Genomic DNA, 17558 nt, shown 5'->3' on the forward strand with positions numbered 1-17558 from the left:
ATGGGGTCTTCAGGTCAACTTCCCTTGAAGAACCCCTGAAGAACCCTTGAAGAACCCCTTCTATGGGGTCTTCAGGACCCATTTTTCCATGAAGAACCCCATCTATGGGGTCTTCACCCCAAATTCCCCTTGAAGAACCCCTTCCATGGGGTCTTCAGGTCAACTTTCCTTGAAGAACCCTTGAAGAACCCCTTCTAAGGGGTCTTCAAGACCCATTTTTCCTCGAAAAAACCCTTTTATGGGGTCTTCAGGACCCATTTTTCCTCGAAAACCCCCTTTTATGGGTTCTTCACCCCACATTTCCTTTAAAGAACCCTTTTTATGGGGTCTCCATCCCAATTTTTCCTTGAAGAACCCTTTTTATGGGGTCTTCTGGTCAACTTCCCTTGAAGAACCCTTGAAGAACCCTTGAAGAACCCCTTCTATGGGGTCTTCAGGACCCATTTTTCCTCGAAAAACCCCTTTTATGGGTTCTTGACCCCACGTTTCCTTTGAAGAACCCTTTTTATGGGGTCTTCACCCCCCATTTTCCCCCCAGGACCCCTTTTTATGGGTTCTTCACCCCACATTTCCCTTGAAGAACCCCTTCCATGGGGTCTTCAAGACCCATTTTTCCTCGAAAAAAACCTTTTTACGGGTTTTCCACCCCACATCTCCCCCCGAACCCCCTTTTTTTGTGTTCCCCACCCCACTGAGACCCCCTTACCCCCGCGATGTTGCCCTCGCGGCCGCTCATGGACTGCAGCACGGCTTTGTCCAGGCCCAGCTTGAGGCTGGCCTTGTCGAACATCTCCCGCTCGTAGGAGTTGCGGGTGATCAGGCGGTAAACCTTCACCGCCTTGCTCTGCCCGATGCGGTGGCACCGCGCCTGGGCCTAAAGGGGGGAAAAAAGGGAGTCAGGGTGGTCAACGGGGTGCCAAAAATCCCAAAATCCTATCAAGAGAAGCTTAACGGGGCAAATAAACCCCAAAATCCCATAAAGAAAAACTTAACGGGGCAAATAAACCCCAAAATCCCATAAAGAAAAGCTTAAAGGGGCAAAAAAAAAACAAAATCCCATCAGGAGAAACTTAAAGGGGCAAATAAACCCCAAAATCCCATCAAGAAAAACTCAATGGGACACCAAAACCCCAAAATCCCATAAAGAAAAACTTAAAGGGGCAAAAAAAACCCGAAATCCCATCAAGAAAAACTTAACGGGGCAAATAGACCCCAAAATCCCATCAAGAAAAACTTAACGAGGCAAATAAACCCCAAAATCCCATCAAGGTAAACTCAACGGGGCGCCCAAACCCAAATCTCATCGAGATCAAACTCAACAGGGTACCAAAACCCCATCAAGATTAACTTAAAGGGGCAAATAAACCCCAAAATCCCATCAAGAGAAACTCAATGGGGCTCCAAAACCCCAAAATCCCATAAAGAAAAACTTAAAGGGGCAAAAAAACCCCGAAATCCCATCAAGAAAAACTTAACGGGGCACCAAAACCCCAAAATCCCGTCAAGGTGGAGTCAACGGGGTGCCAAAAATCTCAAAATCCCATCAAGAGAAACTTAACGGGGCAAATAAACCCCCAAATCCCGTCAAGATAAACTCAAATGGGAAACCAAAACCCCAAAATCCCGTCAAGGTGGAGTCAACGGGGTGCCAAAATCCCAAAATCCCATCAAGAGAAACTTAACGGGGCGACAAAACCCCAAAATCCCATCAAGGTGGAGTTGGTGGGGCACGAAAACCCCAAAATCCCATCAGGATAAACTCAACAGGGCCCCAAAACCCAAGACCCCATTGACTCAAACCCAACATGACCAGCCAAAAACCCAAAACCTTGTTGACTAAAATTCAACGTAACCCCAAAACCCAACACCCCATTGACTCAAACCCAACGAAACCCCAAAACCCAAGACCCCGTTGACTCAAACTCAATGTAGGAAGCCAAAAACCGAAGACCCCGTTGACTCAAACTCAACATGACCAGCCAAAAACCCAAAACCTCATTGACTAAAATTCAACGTAACCCCAAAACCCAACACCCCGTTGACTCAAACCCAACAAAACCCCAAAACCCAACACCCTGTTGGGTCAAACTCAACGTAGCCCCAAAACCCAAGACCCTGTTGGGTCAAAGTCAACGTGGCAAGCCAAAAACCCAAGACCCTGTTGAGTTAAACTCAACGTAGCCCCAAAACCCAAGACCCCGTTGACTCAAACTCAATGTAGCAAGCCAAAAACCAAAGACCCCGTTGACTCAAACCCAACGTGACCCCAAAACCCAAGACCCCATTGACTCAAAACCAATGTGACCCCAAAACCCAAGACCCCATTGGGTCAAACTCAACATAGCAAGCCAAAAACCCAAGACCCCGTTGAGTTAAACTCAACGTGACCCCAAAATCCAAGACCCCATTGACTCAAACTCAACGTAGCAAGCCAAAAACCCAAGACCCCATTGACTCAAAGTCCACGAAACCCCAAAACCCAAGACCCCATTGACTCAAAATCCACAAAACCCCAAAACCCAAGACCCCGTTGAGTCAAACTCAACATGACCAGCCAAAAACCCAAGACCTCGTTGACTAAAATTCAACGTAGCCCCAAAACCCAACACCCCATTGACTCAAACCCAACGTAACCCCAAAATCCAACACCCCGTTGACTCAAACTCAACGTAACAAGCCAAAAACTGAAGACCCCGTTGACTCAAACCCAACGAAACCCCAAAACCAAAGACCCCGTTGACTCAAACTCAACGAAACCCCAAAACCCAAGACCCTGTTGGGTCAAACTCAACGTAGGAAGCCAAAAACCCCAAACCCTATTCACTCAAACCCAACGTGACCCCAAAATCCAAGACCCCATTGACTCAAACTCAATGTAGCAAGCCAAAAACTGAAGACCTCGTTGACTCAAACCCAACGAAACCCCAAAACCCAAGCCCCCATTGGGTCAAACCCAACGAAACCCCAAAACCCAAGACCCCATTGACTCAAAGTCCACGAAACCCCAAAACCAAAGACCCCGTTGACTCAAACTCAACATGACCAACCAAAAACCCCAAACCCCGTTGACTCAAACTCAACGAAACCCCAAAACCCAAGACCCCATTGACTCAAACTCAACATGACCAACCAAAAACCCAAAACCTCGTTGACTAAAATTCAACAAAACCCCAAAATCCAAGACCCCATTGACTCAAACCCAACGAAACCCCAAAACCCAAGACCCCGTTGACTCAAACTCAACGTAACAAGCCAAAAACTGAAGACCCCGTTGACTCAAACTCAACAAAACCCCAAAATCTAAGACCCCGTTGACTCAAACCCAATGAAATCCCAAAACCGAAGACCCCGTTGACTCAAAGTCAACGTAACAAGCCAAAAACCCAAGACCCCATTGACTAAAATTCAACGTAGCCCAAAAACCCAAGACCCCGTTGACTCAAACCCAACGGAACCCCAAAACCAAAGACCCCGTTGACTCAAACTCAATGAAACCCAAAAACCCAAGACCCCGTTGACTCAAACTCAACATGACCAACCAAAAACCCAAAACCTCGTTGACTAAAATTCAACAAAACCCCAAAACCCAAGACCCCATTGACTCAAACCCAACGTAACCCCAAAACCCAAGCCCCTACCCCAACGGTGCCAAACCGGGGGTGACCCCAAACCCCCGGGGCTCACCTGGAGGTCGTTTTGGGGGTTCCAGTCGGAGTCGAAGATGATGCAGGTGTCGGCGGCCGTCAGGTTGATGCCCAAGCCCCCCGCCCGCGTGCAGAGGAGGAAGACGAAGCGATCCGAGTCGGCTTTGCTGAAGCGGTCGATGGCCGCCTGCCGCAGGTTGCCCCGCACCCGCCCGTCGATCCGCTCGTACAGGTACCTGGGACGCCCCCAAAAAAACACGGCGATGACCCCAAAACCCTCCCTGATGGCCCTTTTTACCCGTTTTACCTTTTCGGGATGATTTAGTCCTCCAGGAGACCGCAAACCCTTCCCAAATGCCCCGTTTTGCCCGTTTTTACCTTTTTTGGATGAGGCTTTTCACCCCTTTTTACCTCTTTTGCATTAGGTAGTCCTCCAGGAGACCCCAAAACCCTCAATTATGCCCCTTTTTACCCGTTTTACCTCTTCGGGATGATTTAGTCCTCCCGGCGACCCCAAAACTCTCCCTGATGTCCCTTTTCGTCCCTTCACCTTTTCGGGATGATTTAGTCCTCCAGGTGACCCCCAAACCCTTCCCAAATGCCCCTTTTTGCCCGTTTTACCTCTTTAGGATGATTTAGTCCTCCAAGTGACCCCAAAACCTTCCCAAATGCCCCTTTTTGCCCGTTTTTACCTCTTCGGGATGATTTAGTCCTCCAGGAGACCCCAAAACCCTCCCTGATGGCCCTTTTTACCCGTTTGACATCTTCGGGATGATTTAGTCCTCCAGGAGACCCCAAAACCTTCCCAAATGCCCCGTTTTGCCCATTTTTACCTCTTTTGGATGCCCCTTTTCGCCCCTTTTACCTCTTCTTGATGATTTAGTCCTCCAGGTGACCCCAAAACCTTCCCCGATGTCCCTTTTTGTCCTCCAGGTGACCCCAAACCCTTCCCTAATGACCCTTTTTACCCGTTTTACCTGTTTTGGATGATTTAGTCCTCCAGGTGACCCCAAAACCCTCAATTATGCCCCTTTTTACCCGTTTTACCTCTTCGGGATGATTTAGTCCTCCAGGAGACCCCAAACCCTTCCCAAATGCCCCGTTTTGCCCGTTTTTACCTTTTTTGGATGCCCCTTTTCGCCCCTTTTACCTCTTCTTGATGATTTAGTCCTCCAGGAGACCCCAAACCCTCCCCGATGCCCCTTTTTACCTGTTTTACCTCTTTTGGACAATTTAGTCCTCTAGGTGACCCCAAAACCTTCCCAAATGCCCCTTTTCACCCTGTTTTTACCTCTTTTGGATGAAATAATCCTCCAGGTGACCCGAAACCCTTCCCAAATGCCCCGTTTTGCCCGTTTTTACCTTTTTTGGATGAGGCTTTTCGCCCCTTTTTACCTCTTTTGGATTAGGTAGTCCTCCAGGTGACCCCAAACCCTTCCCTGATGTCCGTTTTCGTCCTCCAGGAGACCCCAAAACCTTCCCAAATGCCCTTTTTCCCCCCTTTTTTACCTCTTCTGGACGACGCACTCCTCCAGGTGACCCCAAACCCTTCCCAAACACCCCGTTTTGCCCCGTTTTTACCTCTTTTGGACGAGATAATCCTCCAGGTGACCCCAAACCCTTCCCAAACGCCCCGTTTTCGCCCCATTTTTACCTCTTTTGGATGATTTAGTCCTCCAGGTGACCCCAAACCCTTCCTTGATGTCCCTTTTCGTCCTCCAGGAGACCCCAAACCCTTCCCAAAAGCCTCTTTTTGCCCCGTTTTTACCTCTTTTGGACAACGCACTCCTCCAGGTGACCCCAAACCCTTCCCAAACGCCCCGTTTTGCCCGTTTTTACCTCTTCGGGATGATTTAGTCCTCCAGGTGACCCCAAACCCTTCCCAGATGCCCCTTTTTCGCCCTGTTTTTACCTCTTTTGGACGACGCACTCCTCCAGTTGACCCCAAACCCTTCCCAAACGCCCCGTTTTGCCCGTTTTTACCTCTTCGGGATGATTTAGTCCTCCAGGTGACCCCAAACCCTTCCCAGATGCCCCGTTTTGCCCCGTTTTTACCTCTTTTGGACGAGATAATCCTCCAGGTGACCCCAAACCCTTCCCAAACGCCCCGTTTTCGCCCCGTTTTTACCTTTTTTGGATGATTTAGTCCTCCAGGTGACCCCAAACCCTTCCCAAACGCCCCGTTTTCGCCCCATTTTTACCTCTTTTGGATGATTTAGTCCTCCAGGAGACCCCAAACCCTTCCCCGATGCCCCTTTTTCGCCCTGTTTTTACCTCTTTTGGACGACGCACTCCTCCAGTTGACCCCAAACCCTTCCCAAACGCCCCGTTTTGCCCGTTTTTACCTCTTTTGGATGAGGCTTTTCACCCCTTTTTACCTCTTTTGGATTAGGTAGTCCTCCAGGAGACCCCAAAACCCTCCATTATGTCCCTTTTTACCCATTTTACCTCTTTTCTATGATTTAGTCCTCCAGGTGACCCCAAAACCCTCCCTCATGGCCCTTTTTACCCGTTTTACCTCTTTTGGATGATTTAGTCCTCCAGGAGACCCCAAACCCTTCCCAAATGCCCCTTTTCTCCCCGTTTTACCTCTTCTGGACGAGATAATCCTCCAGGAGACCCCAAACCCTTCCCAAACGCCCCGTTTTCGCCCCGTTTTTACCTCTTTTGGACAATTTAGTCCTCCAGGTGACCCCAAACCCTTCCCAAATGTCCCGTTTCGCCCCGTTTTTACCTCTTCTGGACGAGATAATCCTCCAGGAGACCCCAAACCCTTCCCAAACGCCCCGTTTTGCCCGTTTTTACCTCTTTTGGATGAGGAAGTCCTCCAGGTGACCCCAAAACCTTCCCCGATGTCCCTTTTTACCCGTTTTACCTCTTCGGGATGAGGTAGTCCTCCAAATGACCCCAAACCCTTCCCAAATGTCCCATTTCGCCCCGTTTTTACCTCTTCTGGACGAGATAATCCTCCAAGTGACCCCAAACCCTTCCCAAACGCCCCGTTTTCGCCCCGTTTTACCTCTTTTGGATGATTTAGTCCTCCAGGTGACCCCAAACCCTTCCCTGATGTCCCTTTTCGTCCTCCAGGAGACCCCAAACCCTTCCCAAAAGCCTCTTTTTGCCCCGTTTTTACCTCTTTTGGACAACGCACTCCTCCAGGTGACCCCAAACCCTTCCCAAACGCCCCGTTTTGCCCGTTTTTACCTCTTTTGGATGAGGTAGTCCTCCAAGATGTCGAGGCAGCGGACCATCTGGGAGAAGATGAGCACCTTGTGGCCTCCGGCCTTGAGTTTGGGGAGCAATTTGTCGATCAGCACCAGCTTGCCGGCCGAGCGCACCATGGCCTGGAGGTGGAAGTCGTGGGGGACGTGGTGGTGGCAGGACTCGCGGAATTCGGCCAGGATCTTCTCCTCCGCGCCTGCTCGGGGTGGGATGGGATCATCAACGGGGCGTTGGGGGGCGCTACTCAACCCCAAACCCAACCACAACCCCAAATCCAAGGTGCTGGTGGACACCTCAAGGCGTTATTTGCCCTAAAAATGTCTATTTTGGGACTTTCAGCACCACTACTCAATCCTCAACCCAACCACGTCCCAACTGGGGACATCACCACCAACCTAGAAGACTTGGAGAACCTTCTCCATTCCCACCAGGAGAAGGAAAACCCCAAATCCAACCAACTGGTGGACCCCTCAAGGCGTTATTTGCCCTAAAAATGTCTATTTTGGGACATTCATCAACACCACTCAACCCTCAACCCAACCACGTCCCAACTGGGGACATCACCACCAACTTAGAAGATTTGGAGAACCTCCTCCATTCCCACCAGGAGAAGGAAAACCCAAAATCCAACCAACTGGTTGACCCCCCAAGGCATTTTTCACCCTAAAAATGTCTATTTTGGGATATTCATCAACACCACTCAACCCTCAACCCAACCACGTCCCAACTGGGGACATCACCACCAACCTAGAAGATTTGGAGAACCTTCTCCATTCCCACCAGGAGAAGGAAAACCCAAAACCCAACCAACCGGTTGACCCCCCGAGGCATTTTTCACCCTAAAAACGTCCATTTTGGGACGCAAGACCCCTCCTTTTTGCCCACCCCCTCACCGTTGATGAGGTAGGGGTGGTTGCAGCACTTGCGCAGCTCCATCATGGTGTTGAGGAGGTTGGGCATGTTGGTGTGGCCGGCCCCCTTGGAGAGGAAGGAGAAATTCTTCTCCAGGATGGCCCGGTAGTATTTTTTTTGGATGTTGGTCAGCTCCACCTCGATGATGGTCTCCTGTTTTGGGGCCAAATTCTTCTCCACGTCCTCCTTCAACCGACGGAGCATCATGGGCTTGAGGATGGCCTGGAGCTTCTGCACCTAAATTTGGAGAGCCACCAAGAGTAGAAGCCAACCCTCGTGGTCACCTGAAGGGTTTGAGGTCTTCTCCTTCCTCCTCCTCCTCCTCCTCCTCGTCTTCCTCTTCCTCACCTGCTCCTCCGTCTTGAGGTCGCCGAAGTCCTTGAGGAACTCGGCCTCGGATGGGAATTGGGAGGGTTCCAAAAAGTGCAGGAGGCTGAAGAGCTCCTCCACCGTGTTCTGCAGCGGGGTGCCCGTCAGGAGGACCTTGTGCTCCTGCCCAGGGGGTAGAAGGTTAGGGGGGGACGGGGGGAGGTCACCAAAATCCTGGGGGGACGGCGGGGTGGCCCCCATGTGGAGGTACTCGGGTGGGAGGTGTGGGTGGAGCATAAAGATCTCCAAACTTGATTAAAAAGGCCCAAAAATAGCTTCAGGACCATGCCAAGGGATGTGGGATCAACCCAAAGATCTCCAAACTCAACCAAAAATCCCCAAAAAATCTTCAGGATCATCTCCAAGGGATGTGGGATCAACCCAAAGATCTCCAAACTCAACCAAACTCAACCAAAAATCCCAAAACACCTTCAGGACCATCTCAAAAGGACATGGGATGAGCCCAAATGTCTCCAAACTCAACCAAACTCAACCAAAAACCCCCAAAACATCTTCAGAAACATCTCCAAGGGACATGGGATGAACCCAAATGTCTCCAAACTCAACCAAAAACCCCCAAAACATCTTCAGGACCCAACAAAAACCCCAAAAACACCTTCAGGACCCAACGAAAGCCCCAAAAACACCTCCAGGACCACCCCCAAGGTCCACCAGGTCAACCCAAACACCTCCAAACCCAACCAAGACCCCCCAAACACCTCCAAAACCACCTCAGGACGCGCGGGACGAACCCAACCACCTCCGTCCAACCCCAAAAACCCCTCCGGGGCACCCAAAATCAACCCGAGGAGGGCAGAAGGGACTTATTTGTCCCCCCCCAAGAAGTCTTCTGCTGTCCCTCACCAGGTCCATGTGCTTGAGGCTGTCGAGCAGCTTGCAGTTGCGGTTTTTGAGGCGGTGGGCTTCGTCGATGATGACGCAGCGCCACTCGATCTCCCGCAGCTCGGGGCAGTCGGAGAGGATCATCTCGAAGGTGGTGATCAGCGCGTCGAATTTGTAGGCCCCGGGGATCAGGCGGCCCTAAAAAAGGTGGGAGGAAGGCTCCCGACACCTCTCCTCGGCCTCAGGAGGGTCTCGGGGGGCTTTTGGAGGAGCTCAAAGCCACCCTCGGCCTCCTTAAATGCTTGGGAAGATCTCCAGGAGCTTTTGGAGGACCTAAAAACCATCTCAGGAGGTTCTCCAGGAGCTTCTGGAGGACCTAAAAACCACCTCAGGAGGTTCTCCAGGTGATTTAGGATCTTTTGGAGGAGCTCGAAGTCACCCTCGACCTCCTTAAACACTTGGGAAGATCTCCAGGAGCTTCTGGAGGACCTAAAAACCACCCTTGGGAGGTTCTCCAGGTGGTTTAGAAGGACCTAAAATCCCTCCCTCCACCACGGGAGCTTCTGGAGGACCCAAAAACCACCCTTGGGAGGTTCTCCAGGAGTTTTGGAGGACCTCAAAACCACCCTTGGGAGGTTCTCAAGGAGTTTAGGAGAACCTAAAGCCACCCTTGACCTCCTTAAACCCTTGGGAAGATCTCCAGGAGCTTCTGGAGGACCTCCAAACCACCTCAGGAGGTTCTCCAGGTGATTTAGGAGAACCTCAAAGCCTCCCTTGCTCTTTCTCCACCACGGGAGCTCCTGGAGAACCTCAAAACCACCTCAGGACGTTCTCCAGGCACTTTAGAAGAACCTCAAATCCAACCTCAACCTCCTTAAACCCTTGGGAAGATCTCCAGGAGCTTCTGGAGGACCCAAAAACCACCCTTGAGAGGTTCTCCAGGTGATTTAGGAGGACCTAAAATCCCTCCCTCCACCACGGGAGCTTCTGGAGGACCCAAAAACCACCCTTGGGAGGTTCTCCAGGACCTTTAGGAGAACCTCAAAGCCTCCCTTGCTCTTCCTCCACCACGGGAGCTTCTGGAGAACCTCCAAACCACCTCAGAAGGTTCTCCAAGACCTTTTTCAAGCCCCCCGAGCCCCCCCAGCGTACCCGCGAGTCCTTGCAGTACATCTCGTACTGCTGGATCATCTGCCGCGAGGCCAGGCTGCCGTGGTAGACGATGCTGTTCATCCCCGTCCAGGTGTTGAACTCCCGCTCCCAGTTGGTGATGGTGGAGAGGGGGGCGATGACCAGGAAGGGGCCGCGGATGCCCACGTTGTAGACCTCCTGCAGGAAGGCGATGGACTGGATCGTCTTGCCCAAGCCCATCTCGTCGGCCAGGATGCAGTTCTGCCTGCGGGGAGGAGGAGGGTTGGTGGCCCAAAATCCTACCGAGGTGGTCACCGACCCAGTTTCCCCTATCGTGACCCGATTTGCCCCATCCTGACTCAATTTGCCCCATTTCGACCCAATTTCCTCCATCCTGATCCAATTATTTCCCCATTCTGACCCAATTTCCCCCATCCCGACTCAATTTCCCCAATTTCGACTCAATTTCCCCCATCCTGACCCAATTTCCCTCATCCCGACCCAATTTCCCCTATTGCGACCCGATTTGCCCCATCTGGACCCAATTTGCCCCATTTCGACCCAATTTCCTCCATCCTGATCCAATTATTTCCCCATTCTGACCCAATTTCCCCCATCCCGACTCAATTTCCCCCATTTCGACTCAATTTCCCCCATCCTGACCCAATTTCCCCCATCCCGACAAAACTTCCCCCATCCCAGTTTCCCCCATCTTGACCCAACTTCCCCCATCTTGACCCAATTTTCCCTGTTCCAACCCAATTTCCACCGTTCCAACCCAATTTATTTCCCCCATTTCGACCCAATTTCCCCCATTTCGACCCAATTTCCCCCATTTCGACCCAATTTCCCCCATCCCGACCCAATTTCGCCATCCCGACCCAATTTATTTCCCCCATTCCAACCCAATTTCCCCCGTTCCAGCCCAATTTGCCCCATCCCAACCCAATTTGCCCCATCCTGACCCAATTTCCCCCATCCCGATCCAATTTCACCATCCTGACCCAATTTATTTCCCCCATTCCAACCCAATTTCCCCCGTTCCAGCCCAATTTGCCCCATCCCAACCCAATTTCCCCCATCTTGACCCAATTTCCCCCATCTTGACCCAATTTTCCCCATTCCAACCCCATTTTCCCCATCCCGACCCAATTTGCCCCATCCCGACCCAATTTCCCCCATCCCGAGCCAATTTCCTCATCCCAACCCAATTTATTTCCCCCATCCCTACCCAACTTCCCCCTTCCCTACCCCATTTCCCCCATCCCGACCCAATTATTTCCCCCATCCCGACCCAATTTATTTCCCCCATCTTGACCCAATTTCCCCCATCCTGACCCAATTTATTTTCCCCATATTGACCCAGTTTCCCCCATCTTGACCCCATTTTCCCATCCTGACCCAATTTCCCCCATTTCGACTCAATTTCCCCCATCCAACCCAATTTCCCCCGTCCCAACCCAATTTCCCCCTTCCCGAATCAGTTTCCCCCATCTGACCCAATTTCCCCCATCCTGACCCAATTTATTTCCCCCATATTGACCCAATTTCCCCCATTCCGACCCAACTTCCCCCATCCCAACCCAATTTATTTCCCCCATCCTGACCCAATTTCCCCCATTCTGCCCCAATTTCCTCCATCCTGCCCCAATTTCCCCCATCCTGACCCAATTTCCTCATCCCAACCCAATTTATTTCCCCCATCCTGACCCAATTTCCCCCATCCTGCCCCAATTTCCGTGCCCCCACCCCGTAACTCGCCTGTTGTACCAGTTGAAGAGCAACCAGTTGACCCCTTCCAGTTGATACTCCCTCAACTGGTTGTGGTTCTTGTACTCGTGCGACAGCTCCAGCTTCTTCCACGAGCCAGCTTGAGGACGTGGCTATCATTTTTGGGGCAAAAAACAACCAAAATTGAGACGATTGAGGAAATTCCACCACTTTTGGGAGTTGAGGAGGAGATTTGGGCGCTCACCAGGCGTTTGAGCTCGGGGTGCCGGGCTTGGATGCGTTTAAATTCCCCAATTTTGCCCTCGTCCACGTCCTCCTTCAGCTCCCAGGTGCTGTCCTCGTAGGGCAGGGAGCACCACTTGACCAGGTAGTAGACCACGGGCTGGAGGAGGAACCCCAAAAAAATTTGGGGGGGGGGTTGGGGGCGTCCTTTTTGGGGTCGGGGTCCCACCCCGTCCTTTTTTCCCCCACTCACCTCGCCGTTGTCCTTGTCGACGCTGTGCGACTCGTCCAGGATGCGGTCCACCTCCACGTAGTCGGGGTTGAAAGGCTCCTCGTCCTTGTTTTTAATTAATTTAGGGAAAAAAACGGGGTGAGACCCAAGGATTTCCCCAAAAACTCTTGAAAGGTGAGAATCCGCCCCAAAAATTCATCCTCTATCCTCCAAAATGTCCCCTCTGCACCCAATTTTTTTATTATTTTAGAAAAAAGAGGTGGTGAGATGCAAAAAATCCCGGAAAAACCTCTTGAAGGGTGAGAATCCACCCAAAAAACTCAACCCCAAGCCCCAAAATGTCCTCTCTATTCCAAATCCTCCATTATTTTAGTAAAAAGAGGTGGTGAGATGCAAAGAATACCCCAAAAAAACTCTTGAAAGGTGAGAATCTGCCCAAAAAACTCAACCCCAAGCCCCAAAATGTCCTCTCTGTTCCCAATCCTTCATTATTTTAGAAAAAGAGGTGGTGAGATTCATGAATTCCCCCAAAAAAGCTCTTGAAAGGTGAGAATCCGCCCAAAAAACTCAACGCCAAGCCCCAAAATGTTCTCTCTGTTCCCAATCCTTCATTATTTTAGAAAAAGAGATGGTGAGATTCATGAATTCCCCCAAAAAATTCTTGAAAGGTGAGAATCCCCAAAAAACTCATCCCTGAGCACCCAAAACATCCCCTCTGTTCCCAATCCTTCATTATTTTAGAAAAAAGAGGTGGTGAGATGCAAAAAATCCCCCAAAAACCTCCTGAGAGGTGAAAATCTGCCAAAAAATCCCATCCCCGAGCCCCAAAATCGTCCCCTCTGCCCCCAAAACCGGGCACCTCGTGGAAGAAGTGTCGCATCTGGGTCATCTTCGTCTTGAAGCGCTTGAGCTTCTGGTGGATCCTCTTGTCCTTCTCCAGCTGGTCGATGGTGGCCCACTCGCAGTGCAGGTAGGAGCTACACGGGGCAGGAGAAACATCAAAATCCACGTGGGATTACAAAAAAAACCACCCATAACCCTTCAACAAAGCCATTTTGGGCCAAAAAACTCTTATTTGGGAAAAAAAACTCTTATTTGGGCCAAAAAAGCTCTTTGTTGGGCCAAAAAACTCTTCGTTGGGGCAAAAAAACTCTCCGTTGAGACAAAAAACTCTTCGTTGGGCCAAAAAACTCTTCCTTGGGCCAAAAAAACTCTTCTTTGGGCCAAAAAACCTCTTCGTTGGGCCAAAAAACACTCTGCTTTGGGCCAAAAAACCTCTTCGTTGGGCCAAAAAACCTCTTCGTTGGGCAAAAAACACTCTGCTTTGGGACAAAAAACTCTTCGTTGGGACAAAAAAACTCTTAGTTGGGACAAAAATCTCTTCTTTGGGCCAAAAAACTCTTAATTGGGCCAAAAAACCTCTTCGTTGGGCCAAAAAAACTCTTCTTTGGGCCAAAAAACTCTTCCTTGGGCCAAAAAACTCTTCTTTGAGCTAAAAAAAACCTCTTCTTTGGGCCAAAAAACTCTTCGTTGGGCCAAAAAACTCTTCGTTGGGCCAAAAAAACCTCTTAATTGGGCCAAAAAAACTCTTCTTTGGGCCAAAAAAAAGCTATTTTTTGAGCCAAAAAACTCTCATTTGAGCCAAAAAACTCTTCTTTGGGCCTAAAAAAATCTTCTTTGGGCCAAAAAAACTCTTCTTTGGGCCAAAAATCTCTTCTTTGGGCCAAAAATCTCTTCTTTGGGCCAAAAATCTCTTCTTTGGGCCAAAAATACTCTTCGTTGGGCCAAAAAACTCTTTGTTGGGCCAAAAACACTCTTCGTTGGGCCAAAAACACTCTTCTTTGGACCAAAAACACTCTTCTTTGGACCAAAACACTCTTCGTTGGGCCAAAAAAACTCTTCTTTGGGCCAAAAAGACTCTTCTTTGGGCCAAAAAAACTCTTCTTTGAGCCAAAAAACCTCTTCTTTGGGCCAAAAAACTCTTCTTTGGACCAAAAAACTCTTCTTTGAGCTAAAAAAGTCTTCTTTGGGCCAAAAAACTCTTATTTGGGCCAAAAAACTCTTCGTTGGGCCAAAAAACTCTTCGTTGGGCCAAAAAACTCAACCAAACTCAACCAAAAACCCCAAAACACCTTCAGGACCATCTCCAAGGGACACGAGGTCAACCCAAACATCCCCAAACTCAACCAAAACCCCCCAAATTCTTCTTCAGGAGGACCCAAACGTCAACGGGTTGGATTTTGGGTCATCGACGCGCCCTCCAGTTGACTTTCTCCCCCCACGATGCCGTAGAACTCTACAAAACGACTAAAACCCCACAAAAACACCCCAAAAAAAGGTCTGAGGAGATGGAGGACCCCACCCCAACCCAAAATTTTGGCCGATTACTTACTAATTCTTATATTTGACGAAAAACTCTTCGGATTCCGTAAATTGCCCCGACGGGAGCTGCGGGGAGAAAAACGGCGGCGTCAAGTTGGCCAAAATTCACCTCTTTCCCCTTTTTTTTTATTTTTTGGGTTTCTTTTTATACTTTTGGGGAGTTTTTTAATTTTTTGGGGGGTTTCTCACCTCCTTTTTGACCACCCGCATGGAGAGGACCTTGTCCACGATGGCCGCGTCCTCCTCGCTTGGGTTCTCCTGCGAAAAAAGAGGCAAAAATGACGAAAACGAAGAGCGCGTCCAACAAAAAAAATGAGAAAAAAACGCGTTTTTCTCGAAAAAGAAAAAAATAAAGCCCCCCCACCACAAAAAACTGCATGGAGGGCAACGTCTCCCCCTCGGGCTCCGGTTCCGGGGCTGGGGGCTGCGGGGCGGGGGGCTGCTCGGGGCGGGGGGGCCCGGTGACGTCCAGCTCTTCGTCCTCCTCATCGTCGGTGATTTTGATGTCCAAGTCCTCGGTGTACTTCTTGCGCTTCACCTGGCGGTTGGAGCGCCGCTTCTACGGGGTGGGGGGGAGTAAAAACGTAAAGGGGGGGTCCAAAACCTCGTGGAGACCCCCCAAAAAATTGGGGCCTTCGTCCCCAAACCTGCACGCTGCTCTCCTCTTCCTCCCGCGGCGACTGTGCCGGCATCACTTCGGCGTCGGAGTTGTCGGAGGAGGCGTTGCGCTTCCGCTTCTTGCCCACCACCGGGGTGATTGTGCTGGGGGGGGGGGATTAGGGGGGGACAAGGTTAGGGGAATAGGGGCGGGGGGGTCGCCCCCAAAAGGGCCGACCCCCCCAAAAAAAGGTTTGGGGTGAAAACGGCGAGAATCGGGGAGATAGGGGGGAGATTTGGGGCAAAAGGAGGGGAAGGTTGGTGGTGAGGAAAGGGTTGGGGGCATTAAGGACAAAATTTGGGGTGAAGAGGGAAAAATTTGGGGTGAAAGGGGAAAATTTGGGGGGAAAGGGGAAAATTTGGGGTGAAGAGGGCGAAATTTGGGGTGAAAGGGGAAAATTTGGGGTGAAGAGGGCAAAATTTGGGGTGAAAGGGGAAAATTTGGGGTGAAAGGGGAAAATTTGGGGAGAAGAAGGCAAAATTTGGGGTGAAGAGGGCAAAATTTGGGGTGAAAGGGGAAAATTTGGGGTGAAAGGGGAAAATTTGGGGTCAATGAGGCCAAAAGTTGGTTTAGAGGCCAAAATTTGGGGTCGATGAGGCCAAAAGTTGGCCAAAAGTCAACAATGGCCACCATGAAGACCAAATATGGCCGAAAAAGTCAACGATGACCACCAAAAAGACCAAATATGGCCAAAAAAGTCAACGATGACCACCACAAAGACCAAATATGGCCAAAAAACTCAACAATGGCCACCATGAAGGCCAAATATGGCCAAAAAAGTCAATGACGACCACCACGAAGACCAAATACGGCCAAAAAACTCAACGATGACCACCACAAACACCAAATATGGCCAAAAAAATCAACGATGGCCAAAAAAAGTCAACGATGGCCAACATAAAGACCAAATATGGCCAAAATACTCAACAACGACCACCAGGAAGACCAAATATGACCAAAAAGGTCAACAATGGCCACCACGAAGACCAAATATGGCCAAAAAAGTCAAAAATGACCACCATGAAGACCAAATATGGCCAAAAAAGTCAGCAATTGCCAAAAAGGTCAAGAATTGCCAACACGAAGACCAAATATGGCCAAAAAAGTCAACAATGGCCAAAAAAAGTCAACGATGGCCAACATAAAGACCAAATATGGCCAAAAAACTCAATGACGACCACCACGAAGACCAAATACGGCCAAAAAAGTCAACGATGACCACCACGAAGACCAAATATGGCCAAAAAAGTCAAAAATGACCACCACAAAGACCAAATATGGCCAAAAAAGTCAACGATGGCCACCACGAAGACCAAATACGGCCAAAAAACTCAACAACGACCACCAAGAAGACCAAATATGGCCAAAAAGGGTCAACAATGGCCAAAAAAGTCAAGAATGACCACCACGAAGACCAAATATGGCCACAAAAGTCAACGATGGCCACCACGAAGACCAAATACGGCCAAAAAACTCAACGACGACCACCACGAAGACCAAATATGGCCACAAAAGTCAACGATGGCCACCACGAACACCAAATATGGCCAAAAATCCTCAACAACGACCACCACAAAGACCAAATACGGCCAAAAAAGTCAACAATGGCCACCATGAAGACCAAATATGGCCAAAAAACTCAACAATGGCAACCATGAAGACCAACGATGGCCAAAAAGAGTCAATAATGGCCACCATGAAGACCAAATATGGCCAAAAAGGTCAACGATGGCCAAAAAAGTCAATGATGACCACCATGAAGACCAAAGATGTCCAAAAAAGGCAACGACGGCCACTACAAAGACCAAATATGGCCAAAAAAACTCAATGACGACCACCACAAAGGCCAAATATGGCCAAAAAACTCAACGATGGCCACCAAAAAGACCAAATATGGCCAAAAAAGTCAACAATGACCACCACGAAGACCAAATATGGCCAAAAAAGTCAACAATGACCACCACGAAGACCAAATACGGCCAAAAAAGTCAACAATGGCCAAAAAAGTCAACGATGGCCACCACGAAGACCAAATATGGCCAAAAACCTCAACGACGACCACCAGAAAGACCAAATATGGCCAAATAAAGTCAACGATGGCCACCACGAAGACCAAATACGGCCAAAAAACTCAACGATGACCACCACGAAGACCAAATACGGCCAAAAAAGTCAACAATGGCCAAAAAAGTCAACGATGGCCACCACGAAG

General features: G+C 49.8%; 1 protein-coding gene across 6 annotated transcripts in view; it reads right to left on the reverse strand.

The window, feature by feature from the left end:
- Nucleotides 1–17558, reverse strand: part of CHD8 (chromodomain helicase DNA binding protein 8) — a 58669-nt gene that overhangs the window by 26214 nt on the left and 14897 nt on the right. For 4 of the 6 annotated variants that reach the window (XM_072029743.1, XM_072029745.1, XM_072029741.1 and 1 more), the window contains exons 5-19: nucleotides 15336–15450; nucleotides 15053–15247; nucleotides 14878–14946; nucleotides 14699–14754; nucleotides 13166–13283; nucleotides 12328–12411; nucleotides 12097–12234; nucleotides 11883–12004; nucleotides 10143–10386; nucleotides 9012–9188; nucleotides 8127–8270; nucleotides 7760–8015; nucleotides 6849–7062; nucleotides 3685–3880; nucleotides 707–874 (exon numbers count right to left, since the gene is read on the reverse strand). In XM_072029743.1, coding sequence (XP_071885844.1) covers nucleotides 707–874; nucleotides 3685–3880; nucleotides 6849–7062; nucleotides 7760–8015; nucleotides 8127–8270; nucleotides 9012–9188; nucleotides 10143–10386; nucleotides 11883–12004; nucleotides 12097–12234; nucleotides 12328–12411; nucleotides 13166–13283; nucleotides 14699–14754; nucleotides 14878–14946; nucleotides 15053–15247; nucleotides 15336–15450 — 2296 coding nt within the window. Of the gene's footprint in view, nucleotides 1–706; nucleotides 875–3684; nucleotides 3881–6848; nucleotides 7063–7759; nucleotides 8016–8126; nucleotides 8271–9011; nucleotides 9189–10142; nucleotides 10387–11878; nucleotides 12005–12096; nucleotides 12235–12327; nucleotides 12412–13165; nucleotides 13284–14698; nucleotides 14755–14877; nucleotides 14947–15052; nucleotides 15248–15335; nucleotides 15451–17558 lie in introns of all 6 variants that reach the window. The other 2 variants (XM_072029744.1, XM_072029742.1) reach the window with 1 other exon arrangement.

This window comes from Anas platyrhynchos, chromosome 31, assembly GCF_047663525.1.
Source record: "Anas platyrhynchos isolate ZD024472 breed Pekin duck chromosome 31, IASCAAS_PekinDuck_T2T, whole genome shotgun sequence".
In the NCBI taxonomy this organism is placed as follows: Eukaryota; Metazoa; Chordata; class Aves; order Anseriformes; family Anatidae; genus Anas; species Anas platyrhynchos.